This window comes from Vulpes vulpes, chromosome 9, assembly GCF_048418805.1.
Source record: "Vulpes vulpes isolate BD-2025 chromosome 9, VulVul3, whole genome shotgun sequence".
NCBI lineage: Eukaryota > Metazoa > Chordata > Mammalia > Carnivora > Canidae > Vulpes > Vulpes vulpes.
In genome coordinates, this window is record NC_132788.1 from 24,469,369 (window position 1) to 24,488,274 (window position 18,906).

General features: G+C 47.7%; 1 protein-coding gene across 1 annotated transcript in view; it reads right to left on the bottom strand.

Annotated features, from left to right (window-relative positions):
* Window positions 1–374: 374 nt before the first annotated feature.
* The window catches only part of RP1L1 (RP1 like 1), a 54,836-nt gene continuing 36,304 nt past the window's right edge, over window positions 375–18,906 (bottom strand). Inside the window, exons 2-4 of the mRNA XM_026007796.2 lie at window positions 15,149–15,776; window positions 8,748–8,889; window positions 375–7,211 (exon numbers count right to left, since the gene is read on the bottom strand). Of these exons, the coding sequence (XP_025863581.2) occupies window positions 2,074–7,211; window positions 8,748–8,889; window positions 15,149–15,757 (5,889 nt within the window). The 5' untranslated portion in view covers window positions 15,758–15,776 and the 3' untranslated portion in view covers window positions 375–2,073. The remainder of the gene's footprint in view (window positions 7,212–8,747; window positions 8,890–15,148; window positions 15,777–18,906) is intronic.

Below are 18,906 nucleotides of genomic sequence, written 5' to 3' on the forward strand. Positions count from 1 at the left end.
TAGTGACAGATTCCAGACAACTCGGTGTATCACCACATTTAAACAAAGCTCACAATGCAATCTATTCTGCTGAGGGCTTCTGGCTAGGGCACCAGTGCATGTATGTGTATATATGTATATGTATATATATATATATATATATATATATATATATATATATATATTTCATCTCCACAGGGGCATCTGGGTGGCTCAGTCATTTAAGCATCTGGATCTTGATTTTGGCTCAGGTCCTGATCTCAGGGTCCTGGGATCAGGCCCCGAGTCAGGGTCCGTACTCAGCATAGAGTCTGCTTGCCCCTCTCCCTGTGCTCCTCTCTCCACCCAAAAATAAATAAAATATTAAAAAAAAAAAAAGAATTACCTCCACAGAAAACTTTGCAACACATCAAATTTTATTAAGAACATCTCCAGTTTGCAGAAACAGAACCAGGTGACTACAGGCATGAGGACACAGCCTATACCCAACATTCACTTAATCTTAATTTTTTACTTATTTTTACTTATTTTTTATTAATATTTACATTTAAGCAACCAGAGAGCAATACCTGTCCTTGTAGCATCAACCTCCACTTTAATAATTATAAATACACAAAATGTCATGTATGAGTGAGAACACTGCTGAGAACCGGTCAAAGAAACTGCCCCATCGGAAGCTCCCTACTCAGACAGAGCCTGGTCCAAGGCTTCTTGTGGAAGGATGCAGAGAAAGGGCATTTTTTTAGCTTCAAAAATGATAAATAGAATATTAGCAACAAATTATAAAGGGCAGATGTAAATCAATTCATCAAAAAAAAAATCTAGGATCCCAGTTGAAAACGGGCAAAAGGCATACACATAAAATTTATATGCAAATAGATTTTTAATAAATGTAGAAAGCTCTTTAATCTCACTAGCAATCAAATATATCAAAAATAGTACCACATTAAAATCAGGTACTATTTTTTGCCCATAAAATTAGTAAAAGATTTCTCATTTTTAATGGTTATACCAAACACTGATGAGCGTGTGGTGGGCCAGGTGATGTAAATTAGTACAGACCTTTAGAAAAGCAATTTGGCAGCATGATATCAAAAGCCTAAAAAAGCTGATATTTTTGGCTAAGTAATTCCAAGCCTGGGAATCTATTCTAGGGAAATCATCTGCAGTTCATACAGAAAAATGTTAAGAAAAATAAAATAAAATAATGAAACCCATCTAAATGGTCCACACTAGGGAAATGAAGAGGTAAAATCTGCATAATAAATTATTCAGACATCAAAAATAGTTTTATGAAAAAAATAGTTTTATGAAGATTTTGAGAGAAATCGGGCAAATTCTTATATTGCTAAATCAAAAAAAAAAAAAAACAAGTGTATAAAGGTTTGCTCAACTATTAAATCATTAGGAAAAAAATGCAAAGGAATTATATCCAACTGCTAACATTTGTCATCTCTGAGTGATGGGACCATGGGTGATAATTTTCCTTCTTCATCCTTTTTCTTTCCTTTCTTTTTTTTCCATTGCCAATATGTATATTCATGCATATATGCATGAATAAAGGAAATATACATGGACTTTTGGGCTGAGAAAAAATTTTATCCAATGACCCCTGAATTTATCCATTTCTTCTAAGTATTCACATCTGCAGAGTCACCAAATATATTCAAGACTAGAAAAAAGCACCTCAAAGTCGAACGAGGTGAATGCCAAGAGAGGCCAAGGAGAAAAATAACTGCAGATCAATAGGCAAAAGAATGAGAGCAAAAAAATAAATAAATAAATAAGACACACAAACAAAAACTCTCCTGGAACACTTCCAGTCAGTTCCATCCTCCTGGGCTCAGCAGGAAAATGGAGGGGTCCAGCTGACCTCGGATAACAGGGCAGATCTGACATAACCCTCCGTCACACCGTGCTGGGATTGGCCAGCTCCAGAGTTCAGAAGCCAGGGACAGCGTGGTGTGGCTGTGTCCTTGGCAAGTCCTGATCTTTCTCCATGTTCTTTGTACACCTCCAGGGGACCGAGCCACGCTCAGGTCCGTGGACAATATATTAATAAAAAGACTCATGACCGGCCTTGCAGCTGGGTCTCTAGAAATCTAAGTCATCTTGGCCAAAGCCATCTGTCCGGTCCACGGGGAGGTTTTGAAACCCCATTTCTGTGAAAGCAAGAGTTTTAACTACCTTCTCAGCTTCTAGGCCGGAGGCCTTGCCTGCCTGCTCTGGAGTCCTCGGGCCCGAGGGGCCCCCTTCTTTTTCAGAGGTGGAGCTTTCTGGATCCATGCCTGTGCCTGTTCTCTCTGGACCAGGGGTTTCCTCGGACTCCTCTTCGATGCTCCTCATGTCTCCATTCAAGGGCTTTTCTTCCGAACCTTTCTGGGAGAGCTGAGAGCAGTTTCCCAGCGATGCCACGCTGGAGGAGGCAAGGCCTGCTTTCCAGCCTGCCCTTTGGCAGGGGCTGTCTGCACCTGTGGTAGGGGGCAGCGCTGGCTTCCCCTCTGGGTCTGAGCTGCTGTTTCCAGAAGTCTCACCTGGCTGGCCCTGGCCCCAGTCGACCTGAGGGCTACCTTCTTTCTCCTCTTCTCCTTCTCCCCTTCCTCCTCCTGACTCTGGCTGCCCCTCGCCTTCAGCTTCCTGGATCTCTTCACTTTTGTCACCATCGTTCTGATCTCCTGGGCTTCGGTTACCTCCTCCTGAGTCTTCACCTTCCAAACTGCCTTCAGCCCCAGAGCCCTCCTCTGTGTTTTCTTCCTTCCCCCCAGAGCTCAGCTCCTCCCCACCTGCTCCCTCTGGGATGCTGCCTGGCCCACCTGTGCTCCCTTCTCTCTTCTGAACAGATGCCTCCCCCTCTCCCACTCGGGGGTCTCCCTCTCTGCCGAGGGTCTGACTGCTCTCACCCTCACCCCCCTCCTCTGTCCCAGAGTCCTGGTCTAACCCCAGCTCCAGGCCTCTATCAGACTCCTGGACAGTCCCTGTCCCCAAGGGGTCCCCCTGAAACGGCTCCATCCCTCTCTTCTCAGGAGCTGCCTCTTTGGCCTCCCCACTAGTGCATCCCCCTTTCTTCTTCTGTAGAATGTGCTGCAGGTCGAAGGCCTTTTTGATGGGTGCCCTGGATGCCTCCATTGTGTCCTTTGGGGACGTGGGGATCACTTTCTTCCTCATGCAGGCCTCACAGGGACAAAACTCCTCCTCCTCAGCCTCCCCAACCTGCCAGGCCCCCAGGGCTCCACTGAGGGTTGGCATATCCTCTGTGGGGAGGGCCAGCGGCCCCTGGCTTCGAGCCTGCCTGGAGAAGGCCGAGAGGCGGCGCAGGTCCTGGAGGCGGCGCCTGCGCTGCTCTGTCTGCAGGGACATCTCCCACCTGAGGCCCTCCCTGGCCGGCCCCTGCATCTTGCCCCCTGCCCGGCTCTGGACCTTCCGGAGCTCTTTCTCGATGCTCTCTTCGAGCCGCCGGCCCAGGTCTTGATGCAACTCTGCTACCATCTGGTCCAGCAGGATATTGTTCTGCAGGCTCCAGCGGGCTCGGAGCTCAGCCGTGGCGCTGGCAAGGTGGGCCATGAAGGCCTTCTCCATCTTCTTCAGCAACCTGGACACCCAGAGGGGGTCGGGGTCCAGAGACACCCTGCGGACCGCAGAAGAGCTCTTCTCCCCAGGCCCCTGGGTGCATTTCACCTGGCTTTGCTCATGGCATGTCTCAGCTGCTTTGGGCAGCTTCTCCAAACCAGGCTCGACTTTGGGGTCACTCTCAGTTTCACTGGCATCTGGATGCCCCTCACTGAGGCTCCTAGGGGGCTCTGTGGGTTTCTCTTTCCTCCCTGGAGGGCAAAGTGTGGGGGAGGCAGGGTCTCCTACTTCCTCTTCCTGCACACTCTTATCTTCTGGTGCACCTTCCCCAGCCTGAGAGTTGGCCTCTGACAATTCTTGTCCCATGACTGTTTCCTCTTCTGGAAATCCTGGGACACCCTCTCCTTGCAGTTCTGCTATTTCTTTTTCTTCTCTGACTTTCTTCTCTACTTGTACCTCCTCTTCTTGCACTGTGTTGTCAACTACTGGGTCCAGGTTGCTGCCTAGCACCTGCTGTCCACTGTTTCTTTCTGCCTCATCTTTTCTGGTGGCACAAGCCCATGCTTGGGAGTTTGAAGAGTCTGTGGAACCACTTGGCTCTTGGTTTCCCGGATCCTCTCCATTCTCAGAGGTTCTAGAATCTTGTCTCGGGGAGGGGATCTTCAAGGGCAGTGTTATCCTCTCAGGGACCATGGCACAGTCCATAGCACAGGGTCCACTGCCCTCCCCTGAGCCTCCAGAGCCACTGCCGACATCCACACCAGATGAGGACGTTGGTGTGAGGTCCTCAGTCATGACGTGGGACCTGAGGCCTGGCAGAGCCTGGCACCGGCCCAGCTCCCAGAGGCCTGAGTTCCCCTCACCTCGCCTGAGTCCACACCCTGGCCACAGAGCCTGGAAGATGCTCAAGAGCTCCTGGTACCGAGGAGAGTCTATAAACCTCACTTGGCCAGTGGGAGACCCAAGGTCTTCATCAAAGAAGTGGAGCCCAGCAAGACAGGTGATAAGGGCCTGGGCAGATCGGCTGAGCCTCCTGCCCACTGCACTGGACACTTCAGGGAGGCTGCTGGGCCGGCCCTGCTTGGAGCCCATCAGTGCCTTCATGACCTGTATGGAGGCAGAGAGCTTGTGGGGAAGCACGCACTGGCCCACACCACGGTCCACAGCCATCCCTTTGCCTGATCCAGCCTCCCTGGGGTCTTGTGAAACTCCGCTACAAGGAAGACCTTCTCCTGACTTGGAATGAGCATCACCAGGCACTGGGAGGGCTCCATCTGGTTCTGCTTTCTCACTGGCAGCACCTTCGTGCAACAGTTGTCTGACCTGGGTTGGCTCCCCTAGACATTCTGGGGAATGTCGGCCAACGGGATCCTCCTTGGGGTCTTCTGGGTCATCCCCTGCCACATCTGTGCTGTCACCCACCATTTCACATTTCATGGGTATGGGCTCCTCTGGGATGTTGCTCAACCATTCACGGACCACAGTGTCTGGTGAGGCTCGGGGCAGAGCACCCAGCATCTTTCTGCCATCTTTCTCTTCCTCCTCCAGGCTTTTCCCTCCACCAGCAACTTTCCTCTGGAATACTCTCCCAGACCTGGGACCACAGCTGGAGCTGCCCCTTCTCGAGGCTTTGACTGCTTTCCCCACGGCCCCTGGCTGACAGCCAGGGGGCTGTGGGCGCCACACATCAAGTTTTCCCTCCCCCAGCTCCCCCCGACCTGGCCCGCAGTCAGCACTGGAGCTGCTGCTGCAAGAAGCGTGTTTCTTGACAAAAGGCCATGTCCTTGGGGGAGTGGGACAGTATCTGCTGCATTCTAAGCAGACCTCAGAGAAGACTCCCTGGCTGCCTAATGGCTGGGAGGTCTGCGGGGCATGAGTCTCATCACTGGGGGTCCCGTGGAACATGGATGTGCTGATGGGTGAGCAGCTGCAGCCTCGGTGGGCTCCTGGCACCCCTCCCTCAGGCTGTCCACCTGGCGGATCTAAAGGCCAGGAAGGCTTGGGAATGTCACCCCCTGGCTTTTTGTCCAGCCCATCAGCTTGGTTGCCCAAAGAGTCTGATGTGTTGGGAGGTGTGGGAGCTGGTGAGCTTGCCCTGAGTTTAGGGTCCCCTTCAGTCTCAGCAGAGAGGGAATATGGGGGGTAGAAATTGGAAACACATTCAGAATTGCTCACAGGGGTAATGAGAGCATCCTGGGAATGAAGAGAGGCAGAGGAGGATGGCCCTGTGTCCTGGGAGGCCCGGTTCCTGGCACTAGGTGAGCTTTCAGAAAGGTGTGGTGCTGGGCCATCTGGGCGGGCCCTGGCTCTGCTGGGAGGTCCAGGCATTTTCTTGGGCACAGGTGAGTGAAGTGGGTGGTGATGCTGCCTGGGGTGGCCTGTCTGAGCCCCTCGGCTGGGTAAGGACATAGCACTGGCTCTGCCCTTCTGCTTTCTTCTCCTGCCTGGGACTGAGGCATAGGCAGAAGGTGGAGAACAGCTTCCTGCAATGTCCCTAGAGCCAGAATGACGTAGAGCCAGGTGCCATCTCATCCTAGACCTATCCTTAGCCTGGGAGTGCCTGGTACCCTGTCCACTCTCCTCTGCCTGTGAGTCCTCATCCCTCAAAAACAAGGGACTCACTGTGGGAGGACTGAGACCTTCCCTCTGGGTGGTCTTTGGCCGGGAAGTAGTCACAGCCCTTGTCTTGCTCGGGCAGCCCTGGGGTTGCTCACCCCTTTCACTAGACTCCTCATGAGACCCAGCACTCCCTGAAGAGTCAGAAAGAGCACCAGCTGTGCCTTGGGTCTGGGCCTTCAGGCGGCTGTGGCGCTCCCTGCTGCCCTGCCCTGCTCCCTGTGGACCTGGGCTCTCACTCGTCCCGGATGGGCCACCCCCTTCCCACCCTGCTCCTCTCTGAGAGACAGCCCCAGAGGCTGACTGTAGGTCACAGCTGCCCATGCTGCTCCCCGGAGACCTGGAGCAGCATGAGGAGTTTGGCTCAGAGTCTCTGGGGCATCTGTCACTAGAGGCAGGGCTGACACTGTCCTTGCTGCTTCTTTTCCTGTTGGTGAACCTTTGGCTACAGGGCCTCCGGGAATGGGAGTGTTGGGTCAGCCTGGATCTCCTCCGAGAGTCTGTCCCATCTCCCTGGGTAGAGTACAGGGGGTTCATCCAGATTTCATACCTGGACCCTGGCTGCCACCGGCTTCGGCCCAAGGCTTCCTCACATCCTCCTGCCCCACAGGGCCCCAGTCCCTGTGCCCCAGGCTCTGAGGAGCCCCCAAGGCAGCCCTCCCACACACAGTGGAGGGAGTCCACCTCCCCCAGGACAGGGACCCCCTCACTGGCTGCCGGCAGGGCACTGGCCCTCCCCACCCTCCTGGACCATAGGACTGCATCCTTGCCAAGTAGGTGGAAGCGGACTTTCATCTCTACAGATAGGCTGCCATCCTCATTCATGCAGACCTTCTTCTCAACATCGTCACTGGCCACCAATGGGCCAGGGTGGGCAGGCACGTCCTGAAGGTGTCCGTCAGGAGCAGGGCCCGTCTGGGCGCAATGCAGGGATCCCGGGGCGTCGCTGAGACCAGACCTCTCTGACAGCAAGGAGCACTGCCGTGGCCGGCTGCCCGACCTGGACCTTGAATGGATCACACTCTGCTTGGCCTTTGGCCCCCAGCCTCCTGGCACACAATGAAAATAAGAGAAAAGAGGAAAGACAGTGAGCTACTAGGGAAAGCTTCAGGGTAGGAGAATAAAGGCTAATCATGAGCCTTTCATTAGTTAAACACCCTCCAAAACCACAAAGTAAGGGCAGAAACCATTCTAGAATGAATACGCAGTCTGCAATTTGTGAACCAGAAAATCTAGTGAAATGAACTTGAGATCTGAATTCAGTCTCAATGCTGCCATTTCCTTGCTGTGTAGCTTTTGGCAGAGCCTCTTTACTGAGTTGTAAAATAATAATGGCAGGTTTGTTTTGACGATGCAAGGCAATGCATAGAAAGCTTTCTGCAGAGTTCCTAGCACAAAGTAGATTCTTGATAAACAGCAGAGTTGGCAGGCAGAGCAGCAGTAGCCAGAGCTAACTCCTAGCCCTGCTCATGCCCACCCCCAACACAGGAAGCAAAATCAATAAGCTGCTGCATAGGTGCCTGATTGTAAACTGTAAAAATGCTTTGCAATTATTAGTGGTGATTTATCATTCTAGCACTCATCAAGCTTTGGAGTTGATAAATGATGGCAAGGAAGGATGTGGATACACAATACTAAGCCCTGATAGTCAAGCCTGCACTCTAGCCTTGAAAAAAAGAAAAAAGAGCCACTGAAGGAAGAGAGAAGTGATCCCAAGGAAGAATGAAATCTTTAGTACTTTCTCATTTCATCTCCTGAACTAATGCTTGGCAAGAGGAAAAAGCTAGTGGAGGCTAAGCCTATGGCAAGCAAAAAAACAGATGTGCCCCCTAGAATCTGTCTGGACAGGTTTTGTCAAGTTCTGCTCTTCCATAAGCACCTAATGAGACTGGGGGCTCCTTCCAAGGAGGCTCTGTGGCTAACAGGTCTTTGTACCTCTAGCACCTGGCCTGCAGTGATCACCAAAACCATTATTGTCATTTCTTAGCAGCTTTTCACAAAGGATATTATTTTGTTTGTTCACCAAATTTGTCCATTTCCAATGATTTTGCTTAAAGTTTCAACCTGTAGTTGTTAATTATGCCTTGAAAATAATGTGTCTTCAAATAACAACACCTACACTCTGGCACATAGTAGGCTTTTTGGAGATATATACAGCTGGATGTATAGATAGATGAATACATGAAGGATAGATGGTTATCACAAGTTTTAGTCCATTTGGCTTCTTCTGTTGTCTTGAAAGATGCAAATGCTACATACCCATGGTCCATTGTCTCCATAATGTCATGCCCACTATGGTCCTTAATAAAATTTATTTTAGATCCTAGAAACTTAAAGATCTTCTACTCCCTGTTCTTTTTAAATACCAGACTCCCCTCTCTCACATGCCAGACAAATTTCAACCCAATTAAGGTCGATGGCACTAAGAAAGAAGAAAAGGCAAGGGTGACCCAAAACAAATGGGATACCCAAGAACTGGGGCCAAAAGGCAGGTTTTAAAAATTATCTAGAAGGAATATATGCCCACTCCTACTGAACCACCATCCAGTGCAAACAAATTTGGAGAAATGCCAAAACTAACTCACCACTTTTGTTTCTTGAAGTCTGCCCAGATAAAGTTTCAGTCCCATATCTTCTGGCATCTTCCACTGCCAGTGGTTTGAAAGACTCATAACCAGCACATACTAGCACTGAGGGGCTGTGGAGCAGACCCTTCAGAGAGTCCACCTGAAGAAGGAGAGTGTTGAGTTAGGAGGCCCAGTATGCAGAACCCATCTTCTGCCCAGGGAGACATAGATAAAGAAAGAATCCCATCACTCTGGCCCTTTCGTAAAGTTTACACATATCATTCCAGAATTCTGATTCAAGGGAAGGATCCTATCTTCTTGCCATAGAATCTCCATAACTAGCTGGGGGCTGAGGTCCTTCCACCATGACCTTCCTCTCCACCTACACCCCTCCCTCCACCTGGTATATGAGGCCTGTGGTTTCCTCAGAGGTTCCTAGGGGTTCTTCTGGATGCCTCAAGTGGAAAACATTTCAAGAAGTCTTTGGCCTGCCTCCCTGCCCTCACTTGCACTCTCCAGAATATGTATTTTTTAAAAGCAACCAGAGCAGACGGGCCTCCAGCTTCCCTAAGGAGATATGATTTCACTATTTCACTCTTTTCCCACACAAAGTTCTCTCCTGGGTCTAATCTCTGTTTTCCAGTATAATCTTGAGCCCATTGCCTCTGCTTTCAGCCCTTTTGGAGCAGAGAAGGGCAAGACTGCTCTCTCTACAGGCTCCCCCAGTGATTCCCTAAGCTCCTGCTCAGAAATTTGTGCCATCCTTTCCCTCCTGCCACCCAGGACATCCTGGGCTGGATGCTGAGCATTCACTGCATTCTAAGAAATAGGTCCCTACTTTTAGAAAAATTTCACATGGACCTGAGGTCCTTGTATATGTGAGACTTTGCACTATTTATGACATTATATAGTAATTGGCAGTGTTAGGGAATTTAATTTCATCTTCAAAGGACTGAATCTGTTCTTCTTTATTTTCTCAAATTAGAAGGGTGTGTTCATTAGCAAAGAAATGAGAAAAAGGGAACTCTTGCTACTTCTTTCCACAAATGGCATTAAATTAGTTAGACACCATATCTTTCAATCTAGTTAATTAGAAGTTTGTTTCGAACTACTGGGTACATTTCTTTGTTGATTTAGAGCTCTAGTCTATCACAAAAATACAAACATGACCCAAGTCTATGAATTTATAGATATAGTCATACTTCTAAGAAATCATATTTTCTAAGAGGGAGATAAAGAACTCAGGGCGAAATGATGCTCCCATTCTAGAAAAAAATGTCAAGCTTTAGGATCCACACACAAAAAAGAAAGTTACTTAGAGTGTATTGAGAGTGTTCACTTAGTTGAAGACCTAAAAACTGATAATTATGCCACAGCCTGCCCTGGGGAGCAATAAGACCATTTTGTTCACAGAGACTGTAATAGTTCTGGTGTAAGTCTATATAAAAATACACTGATATTTTTTTATTCATTTAACTTATTTTTGTACCTGCTGTCTCCCTTTCCCCTTACCCACTAAACTGTGGCTAATTGAAGGTAAGAACCCTGCCTTATTTCTCAATATACTCTGCATGTAGCACATGCTGGTACATAGCAAATGTGCCATAATTTAAAAGTTTTCTTATGACTCTGAAATCATTAATACTAATTCTATTATTTGCTAGCTATGCAAATATGAACAAATTACTTGACCTCTGTCCCTCAATTTACTCACCTATACAAAGGAAACAATAGCATGAATTGCCTCATGAGGTTGTGCAGTAGATGTCATGTCCTAGACTAGTCAACCTCTATTTTACTCCCTTTCTGGTGTAATTTCCAGTAATGCAGAGTGTACACAGCTCTATACACACATTTTCTGGGCTCCCTTGCAGCTAGAATTCTAACCATGAAATCGTTTCCAACAGTTAGATGAACTTGCACAAGCTAGGAGAAATGACATTGAAGCAGAGGCCATCTTTTTTTTTTCTCTTGACTCTTGCCACAAGAAAAAAAGTCAAAGATGAAAAGGGGCATGTGCAGCTGAGATGGCAAAAGCCACACTCATTGTTCCTGTACCCCATCACCAGCTTTCTGAATATCAACAGACAGCAGTGTCACATGACCTATCTGATCCCAGACCAGAACAATGGTCTGGAATCAGAACAATGGTGGGCTGATACTGAACTCAATTATTCCAGGAATATCACTCCAACAACCCACTTGCTTGATCATGTTAGAGGCATCCAATGCACCCAGATAGGTCAATTCTGTGATGCTCTGGAAATTATTTCTAGAAACCAAGCCTATTCTCTCCACCAGCTTTCTAATCTTGATATTTTATTTATTTATTCATGAGAGACACACACACACACAGAGAGAGAGAGAGAGAGAGAGAGAGAGAGAGAGAGAGAGACATGCGGAGGGAGAAGCAGGCTCCATGCAGGAGCCTAATGTGGGACTTGATCCTGGAGGCAGGCGCTAAACCCCTGAGCCACCCAGAGATCCCCTAATGTGTAAGTTTTGTATACAATATACATGTATAATTGAAACACGTAAAAGTTATTTTCTTCATGCTTAAGATACCTAAGAGGCTTCTGTTTCCTCTGTAGGTATGACTGATTCAATGTACGACGTACGATATCAGAGGTTGTTGTAGGCAGTAGACCCTCAAGGATAGAATCTTGGAAGAGTTATCTGACCAGACTGGGTTTGAAGGCAGTGACAATCTGGTCACAATGGAATACTGGTAGCCTATGGCACAAAGTGATAAAAACAGGGTGTTGAATGATTAGTTCTGATAGTCGGATGAACGCTTACTGAGAGCAAGACTTTGACCATCACTGACTGGCATGATAGACCCTTATTATAAGACAGAGGCTTATAATGAGAATGAGAGCTACAAGGACTATGGAGTAGGCTAGCTTCTCTGACTTAAAGAAAATGGCAAGCTCAAGGTCTAAACTCTCAGTTCAGGATGGCCAGAGGACCTGGATGCTTCTACTATTACTGTAAAAGAATCTTTTTTCTCTTGTAGCCAAACATCCCGCACAGAAACTTATTCTTCTAGTTGTTGAACTATAATTGAAATGACTGTTATATGATCCATCAAACCATAAAACAAGTATGTCAAAGCAGCACTCCATCATCAGGAGGGAGTGGTATGTACTAGATCAGGCTCCAGACTTCATTTGAACTGAGGCATTAGTAAATTGCATGAGTCCCACTTCCAGGTCACTTGCTTCTGCTGCATTGCCATCTCTCCTGCCTGCATACCTACAACTTCCTGGGGGAAGTTCCCTATGGCCAGTTAACTGAAGAATAAAATGCATAATTCTGTGTTTCAGATGGTTTCACAGGATATTCTGACATGAGTCAAAAGTTGACTGCTGCGGCATCACAGACCCACCTGCAGGACCTTAAAGGGCAGTGGGGTAGGAAAGCACAAGGGACAATGTGATTTGATTGGTTACTTTTCATGGAAGGAGCAATGGGAGGAGGTTCTATGGCAATGCATAGGCAGTAGTTAGCAATTCAATCTGACAATAGGGCCTTGGAAGGAAGAAGACTGGAGGGTTGGTGACAAGGAACTCTAGAGAAGAATCTGTGAATGGGTTTCCCAGAATGGGTCCATTAAGTGAGAATATTTGAGTCCCATTGAATTCTCACCAGAAGGTGATAATCATGTGGACAAATGACCTGCCCAATGGATGTCAGTCATTCTTTTCCTCCAGCCACCCCAAGGTGCGCTCAACTGGCTCATGAACAGAGTGGCAAAATAACATGAACTGGAAATATAAACTACCCTATTCATGTAGGTCTGACTGCCAAGTCTGCTTCAGGGGGACCCTCTGCCAAGAACAGAGATCCATGCTAAACTTGTGCCAAAACACTTGCGAGCAAGTTTGCAGCAAACCTTGAGGTATTCAGCCAGCCATCTCGTAGGAAGCTAATGACATTGAACACCTCCCTCATGGGGAGGGTAAGCAATGTGGATTCACTGGAATTTTAAATTCACTAATTTTAAATATATATTTCCTTCCTTGCCCACATCCTTCTTCCAGTATCACCATCCATGGACTTACTGAACACCTCATACATCATTGCCATAATCCATGAAAATTACTTCTATCCAAAGAACTGATTTTATAGCAAAAGAAGTGAGGTAATGCACTAACACCCATGGAATTCACCGTGTAGCCATATACCCTATTACCCAAAAGCAGCATAACTTATAGAACAGTGGATCATTCCATGGGAAGCTCAGTTTGGGCATCAGCTGAAAGGCATCACTTTACAATGTTGAGGCATTATGTTGCAGGACGGGATATGTGCTCTGGACTGGTAACCACCATATAGTACAGTGCTGTTTCTCCACAGACAACAGGTACCTTTGGAATTAAGGGGTGGAAATGCAAGCAGCTCCTTTCACTATTACACCAATGACCTAGCTGCAAACGTTTTACTTCCCATCCCAACAACTTCAGGCTCTGCTAGTTTGAAGATCTCTAGATGCAAGGGAAAATGTTCCCACCAGGAGACATGACAGTGGATCCGTGAAGTTGAAAGTTGAGACAGTCACTTGGCCATATGAGGATCCTGGCAACAATGAACCAACAGGCAACAAGGGGAGTTCTGTGTCGCATGGGGTGATTGATTCTGTAACGGGTCTCTAAGAATGGGAGTTTGAATCCTATTCAAACTTGGTTAGGGACAATAGAGCTGCTATTATGCAAATAGGGTCATGGAAAAAGTCATCTATAGCCCAGGAATCCCTTGGGTGCTTTCTGTGGCTTCCATATTCAATGGTAAAAATTAACACAAGACCACAATAGCTCAGGAAGGACCTCCAAGGGCTCAGAGTCCACAAGAATGATGTAACACATACTAGCACATAGTAAACGCACCATAATTTAGGTGGTGGAAGTGGTCCAGTGCTCCTCCATATCCGTCACCACATTCAGCTGAGGTGCTGGCAGAGGGCAGAGGGAACAGGAAATGGACAGTGGAAGGAAACCTCATACTATCAATGGCGATGCAGAGGATAACCTAGTTTTCTTCACAGCTCTGCTGGCACAAATCAATTTTCTGTTTTGCCTTTACCTCCCTCTAGCACTTCATATAAGATATTTTGGTGGCTGTGGACTAGATAGTTAAATCTTAAGACAGAGGCTACAAAAGATGGGCTTGTGCCTAGAGGACGGACGGTATATTGCTGATGTGATTCTGAGGGGAAGATGAATATGTTTGATTGTAGGAAAGACAGCTACACTCTTAGGTGGGAACATGCTGCTGTAGCTATTGCTCGTAAATTTAAGGAGTGGGAAAATAGTGATAGGATTCAACAGTGTTCAATAGCGATAGGATTAGATTATGGTGAGACTGTGGGATAGATCAAGCCACCTCCATCCTGCCCACCTATGGTGTACATTTATGTTCTGCAGAAGCTGGGAAGGCAAAAAATTATATTCACTAGCCTTCATGGTCTGGGCTGTATGCAGATGGGGTTCTCCATCAATTAGATGCACTTGATCAAGTCTGGGAAAGCAAGTGAGGCAGACACCATCTCTTCTTGCTTCTGATTGTTGTTGCTGTGAAGCAGATGTGTGGGCACCGGGAGGCCACAGCAGTCGAGGCAGCAGCGGCTAGACCTGGCACCCCAGTGCTCCTGCGTGTCAAGAGCATCAAGATGCAGTGGTGGCAGTTTCCTGATCCCAGTTTTATAACCTTGGATGCCCTACAGAGAAGTATTCTTGAACTCAAAAATCACAGTAGCTTCAGCCAGGTTAGTAGCTTCCTGTAAAACCCTGGGAGCTATTTCTGTAGATCCAGCTTAGGGCTCATGCCTCCAACTGTCCAAAGATTCAGAAATCCCTTAATGCCCTGTGTTAGATTACTTTCTGCTCAAGGTACTTCGAAGAGTTTTTGTTTTCTGCACAGAACTCTTGCTGAAATAGGTGGTAGTAGCTAATAGAAGGATTGGATAAGAAAATAATGAAAGCGGGGATCCCTGGGTGGCACAGCGGTTTGGCGCCTGCCTTTGGAGACCCGGGATCGAATCCCACATCGGGCTCCCGGTGCATGGAGCCTGCTTCTCCCTCTGCCTGTGTCTCTGCCTCTCTCTCTCTCTCTCTCTCTCTCTCTCTCTCTCTCTCTCTGTGTGTGACTATCATAAATAAATAAAAATAAAAAAAAAGAAAATAATGAAAGCGTTCAAGGCACAGTGTCTAGCACTCACTAAGCGCTCACTAAATGGTAGCCAAAATACAAATAATAATTGCTTGTTTAACTGACTGCATGTCTCTACTCCTCTAATTCACCTTTAATTAGTAGCAGGGCAATCAGTGTCCTGCTGTAAGGAGTAACCACCCCCTGCTCCCCGCATTGCATCTAAGGTCCAGATAGTTTTTTAAAGGAAATAGCACACTCCAATAGCCTACCTTTTTCCCACTCGTTGTGTACACCTGCTTCACAGGAAAATGCAAAAGATCTGAAGCTTTGCTGAGAAAGGCCATCAGGTTCCTTGTATTTCTATGGCTGAGAACCACTGTCTGCTGGAATCTAGGGTCACCATTCTTAACCAGCACTATCCTCCTTGGGGCCTTAGGACCCTTGCAGGAAGAGGATGTTCCTGGTGCCTCACACCGACTTTCAAAATCTCTTGATTGCTGAGCGGATGAACTTCTTCCCTGTGGCCATCCTGGCCTACTGGGTGTTTTGGGGGGCTTCTTATCAGAGCAGAGGTAGCAGCCACCATCCTCCAGCTGTTCCAGGGCACTGAGGCCATGCAGGCCCCGGGGCGTAGTGACAGAGCGCACCCCAAAGGAGAGAGGCACGCGCTGAGAGAGCTCGTCCATCAGAGCACCAAAGCTCTTGAAAGCGCGCTGGTCAACAGCCAAGCGAACCCCAGCAAACCGGGGATCCCCTCGCTTGAGGAAGGTTATCTTCTTGGCTGGCGTGATCTGCGTGACAGAGGGGTTCCGGGCCACAGAAGGCAGGAGGCACTCACGGTGGCTCGGGGCCTGGGCATCTCTCAAGGTGCTGTTCATGGCAGATAGACCCAAGCGGCTGAAATGGATCAGAAGAAGAGGGGAGTCAGAGAGCAACCCACGGGAGTTTGTTTCCTCTCTCCCATTTGTTACAGAGGTGTTTCCTGACCATCCCAATTTTGTACCTCTCAAAATGGTTAATCCATTTTGATGGAATAGAAGGAAGGCCAAAGGTTTGGTATGGGACAGATATGAATTCAAATCCCACCCCCCCCCCTTACTACCTTTGTGACTCAGGAGGTTAATGACATAATCTGTGTTTTGGTGGATCCCACCTGTAACATGCAACCCTAGTGGCCTTGCATAGTACAAGGTCTCATGTGTAACCCAGGGCAATTGCCAGCTCTCTGGATTCATGTGTCTCGGGCCAGCTGAGCAGAATGCCTTGGTACCAAACCCCTCAGGGACAGGAGTACAGACAATGAGGCTTGTAACTGAAAGAAGATGCCACCATGTCTTCTCTTTATTATATAGTGATGCTTGCTTTGTGGTAAAAAGAATGCCTCCCCCCTTCTCTTATCCCTCCAAAGTCTTTCAAAGATGCATGATGAACTCTATGGGAGAGCACCCCAGCCCACTGCCATCAACATGGGGCTTAGCCCAGTCTTGATAGGGGCAAGCCCATTCATCCAACTGTTCATTTCTATTCCCACCTCAGGGAAGCCCTATTGTCTTGCCCGGGACTTTGGAAAAGCCTCCCACAGGCTTTCCCTGTCCAGGTTGCTATGCTGTGTTCTGTGCACCTGCTGGCCAAGTTGTCCTGAAACCCAGTTTTTACCTGGACATTTCTATGTGACAAACCCTTCAAATGGTTCTCCAGCATCTGCAGAAGAAGCTCAGGCTCATTACTCCACAATTCAAGGGTCTCTCACGCTTTCTTCTCACTGCCTCCTCAAGCCTCAGCTCCTGCTTCTTTCCCACAGTTCTCCTCCACTCCCATCAGGCCTCCTGGCTGCATGGCTCTCCCCGCATGGCAACCCCAATCCTTCTGCACCCTGCCTTGGATTCCCTCCTTCATGGAGCCTGCCCCAGCCCCCCAGTCTGGGACAACCCTCATTTTCAGCACTGCTCCCCCAGCATTTCCTATATCCCAGACCTGTATCCTTCTTGGCCAAGTACCCCAAGCCTAGGAGGCAAACCTGTATTCCCCAGGGCTCCAAGTCCTACACCTAGCATAGATCAGAGGTCCAGGAAAGACAAAATGATTAATAATACCCATATTTCACAGAGCCTCATAACAATGCGTAATCCTGTCAGTAAGCTGACAGTTGATGAACTATGATCAGGTGAGGAGTCTTTGCCACTTCCACGTGGCTCAGACCACAGCAGGACCCTCACAGATGTATGCACTGCAAGTAAACATGGTCTTCCTTGCTGCAGCCCTGAACCCCACTTATGGCTCAGCAGTTCTCACACCTCCCTTCCTTACCTTTGCTCTCTATTTATCCCCATTGATCTCAGGGAAAAGAACTCTTCTCTCATTTTCAAAATCTTGGTGCACAAAGAGGCCTTATAATCCTCTCTCATCTCTGGTACAAACTTTATAATTAGCTTCTTCAAACTCCTCCCTACCAACTAATCCCTTTAAAGCTTCTTTCTTAAACCTCTCACTAATATCCCTGCAGCAGCCAGATGCTGTTACCCAGGCGTGTCTTCCTACAGAACTAACTTTTCTTCCCACTGACTTCCATTTTCACTTGTGATCATGTGCATCCTTCTTGGCCCTTACTGAGGGACTGAGAAGGGAAAGAGGGTGCCTGTATCCCCCAGCATTACCATATCCTTCAGTGTCACCACATCCCCAGTGTCAGTGTTCTCTATTGTCACTGTGTCCTCTAATGTCACTGTGTCCCCCAGTGTCACCGTGTCTCCCAGCATCACATGTCCCCTATGCATTCTGCTGCCTCCAAGGGCTTTTCTGCTCCTTGCAGCCCATTTCTAGGCAGAGAGGGCCTCTCTAGAGACCTCCGGGACAGCAGATCTGCAGTGAGAAGGAGCGCATTCACCAGGAAAGCAGAAACCTGGTCTTAATCAAAGGCAAAGACCATTCTGTAGCTCCTTGAGGATCCAGATAAAAGTGTAACATTGCAACATGCACTCAAACTGCCCTTTTCTTTTGGCATTCTTCTAGGAAATAATATCTTTTTGAATTGGAATTCTCAATCTCCAACTGGGTTTCTGAAATAAAAAGAGAAATAGATCCAAAGTATTAAATACCAGGCTAGTAGCAGCCACAGTTCACCATGAAGATTCCTTTCCAACATGAGACCAAGAACATGGCACCAAGAGAAGTGGAGAGAAAATATTGATAATCCCCTGCTGAATGCACCTGCACTCAAATAACTGACAAGATTCTGCATATAACTAGGTGGCTTGGACATGCGTAAGTATACACCCAGACACGCACATGCGCACACATGTGCATACACACGCACATAAGTTAGAAAAAATTTTAGGACTCAGGAGAGTGAGTTGAAGGACCCAGGGTGGCCTAGATCTGTGCACTATGAAAGGTGAGGGCACATATGACTCACACTGCTCCTCACGGGAAGGTGAGGCAAATGCTTTCTCTCCAGTCTCACTGACTGAAACAAACAGGTTCAACTTCATCTCTTGGCAAGTTGCTGAGAACTATGACCTTCTCTTGCAGCTATGGGGAAGGGAGAAGCAAACTGATTTTCCTTTTCAAAGAGGCTTAATGAACTTTTGATTCGTTCACCTTCAAAACAACCTGGCACGACCAGGTTATTCTTCATTCATTCATTCACTCACCCATTCATTCACTCATTTGTGTACAATCAAGACTTCTGAGCATCTGTTGTATACCAGGCTCTGTGCTGGGTTCGGGAAATATGAAGATTACTGAGGCATTTCATGCACTTTCAAAAAGGTCACATTTTAGTATGACAAGCAAGTATATTATTAAAATGTTGCATAAGAAGTATTCTGAGATATATAGATATATTATACACAGGGTGTGACTGAAAGCAGATTAAGAGGAACAGCATATCAGGGAAGACTTCCTGGCAGAGGTGACATGGAGCCTCCTGAGTCGAGACCTCAAGGACAGCTTAAGGATTAGCCAGAGAAGGAAGAAGTTAAGACCAGCATTCCAAATAGATATGGCCTTGGTGCCAACTCTGACCCAC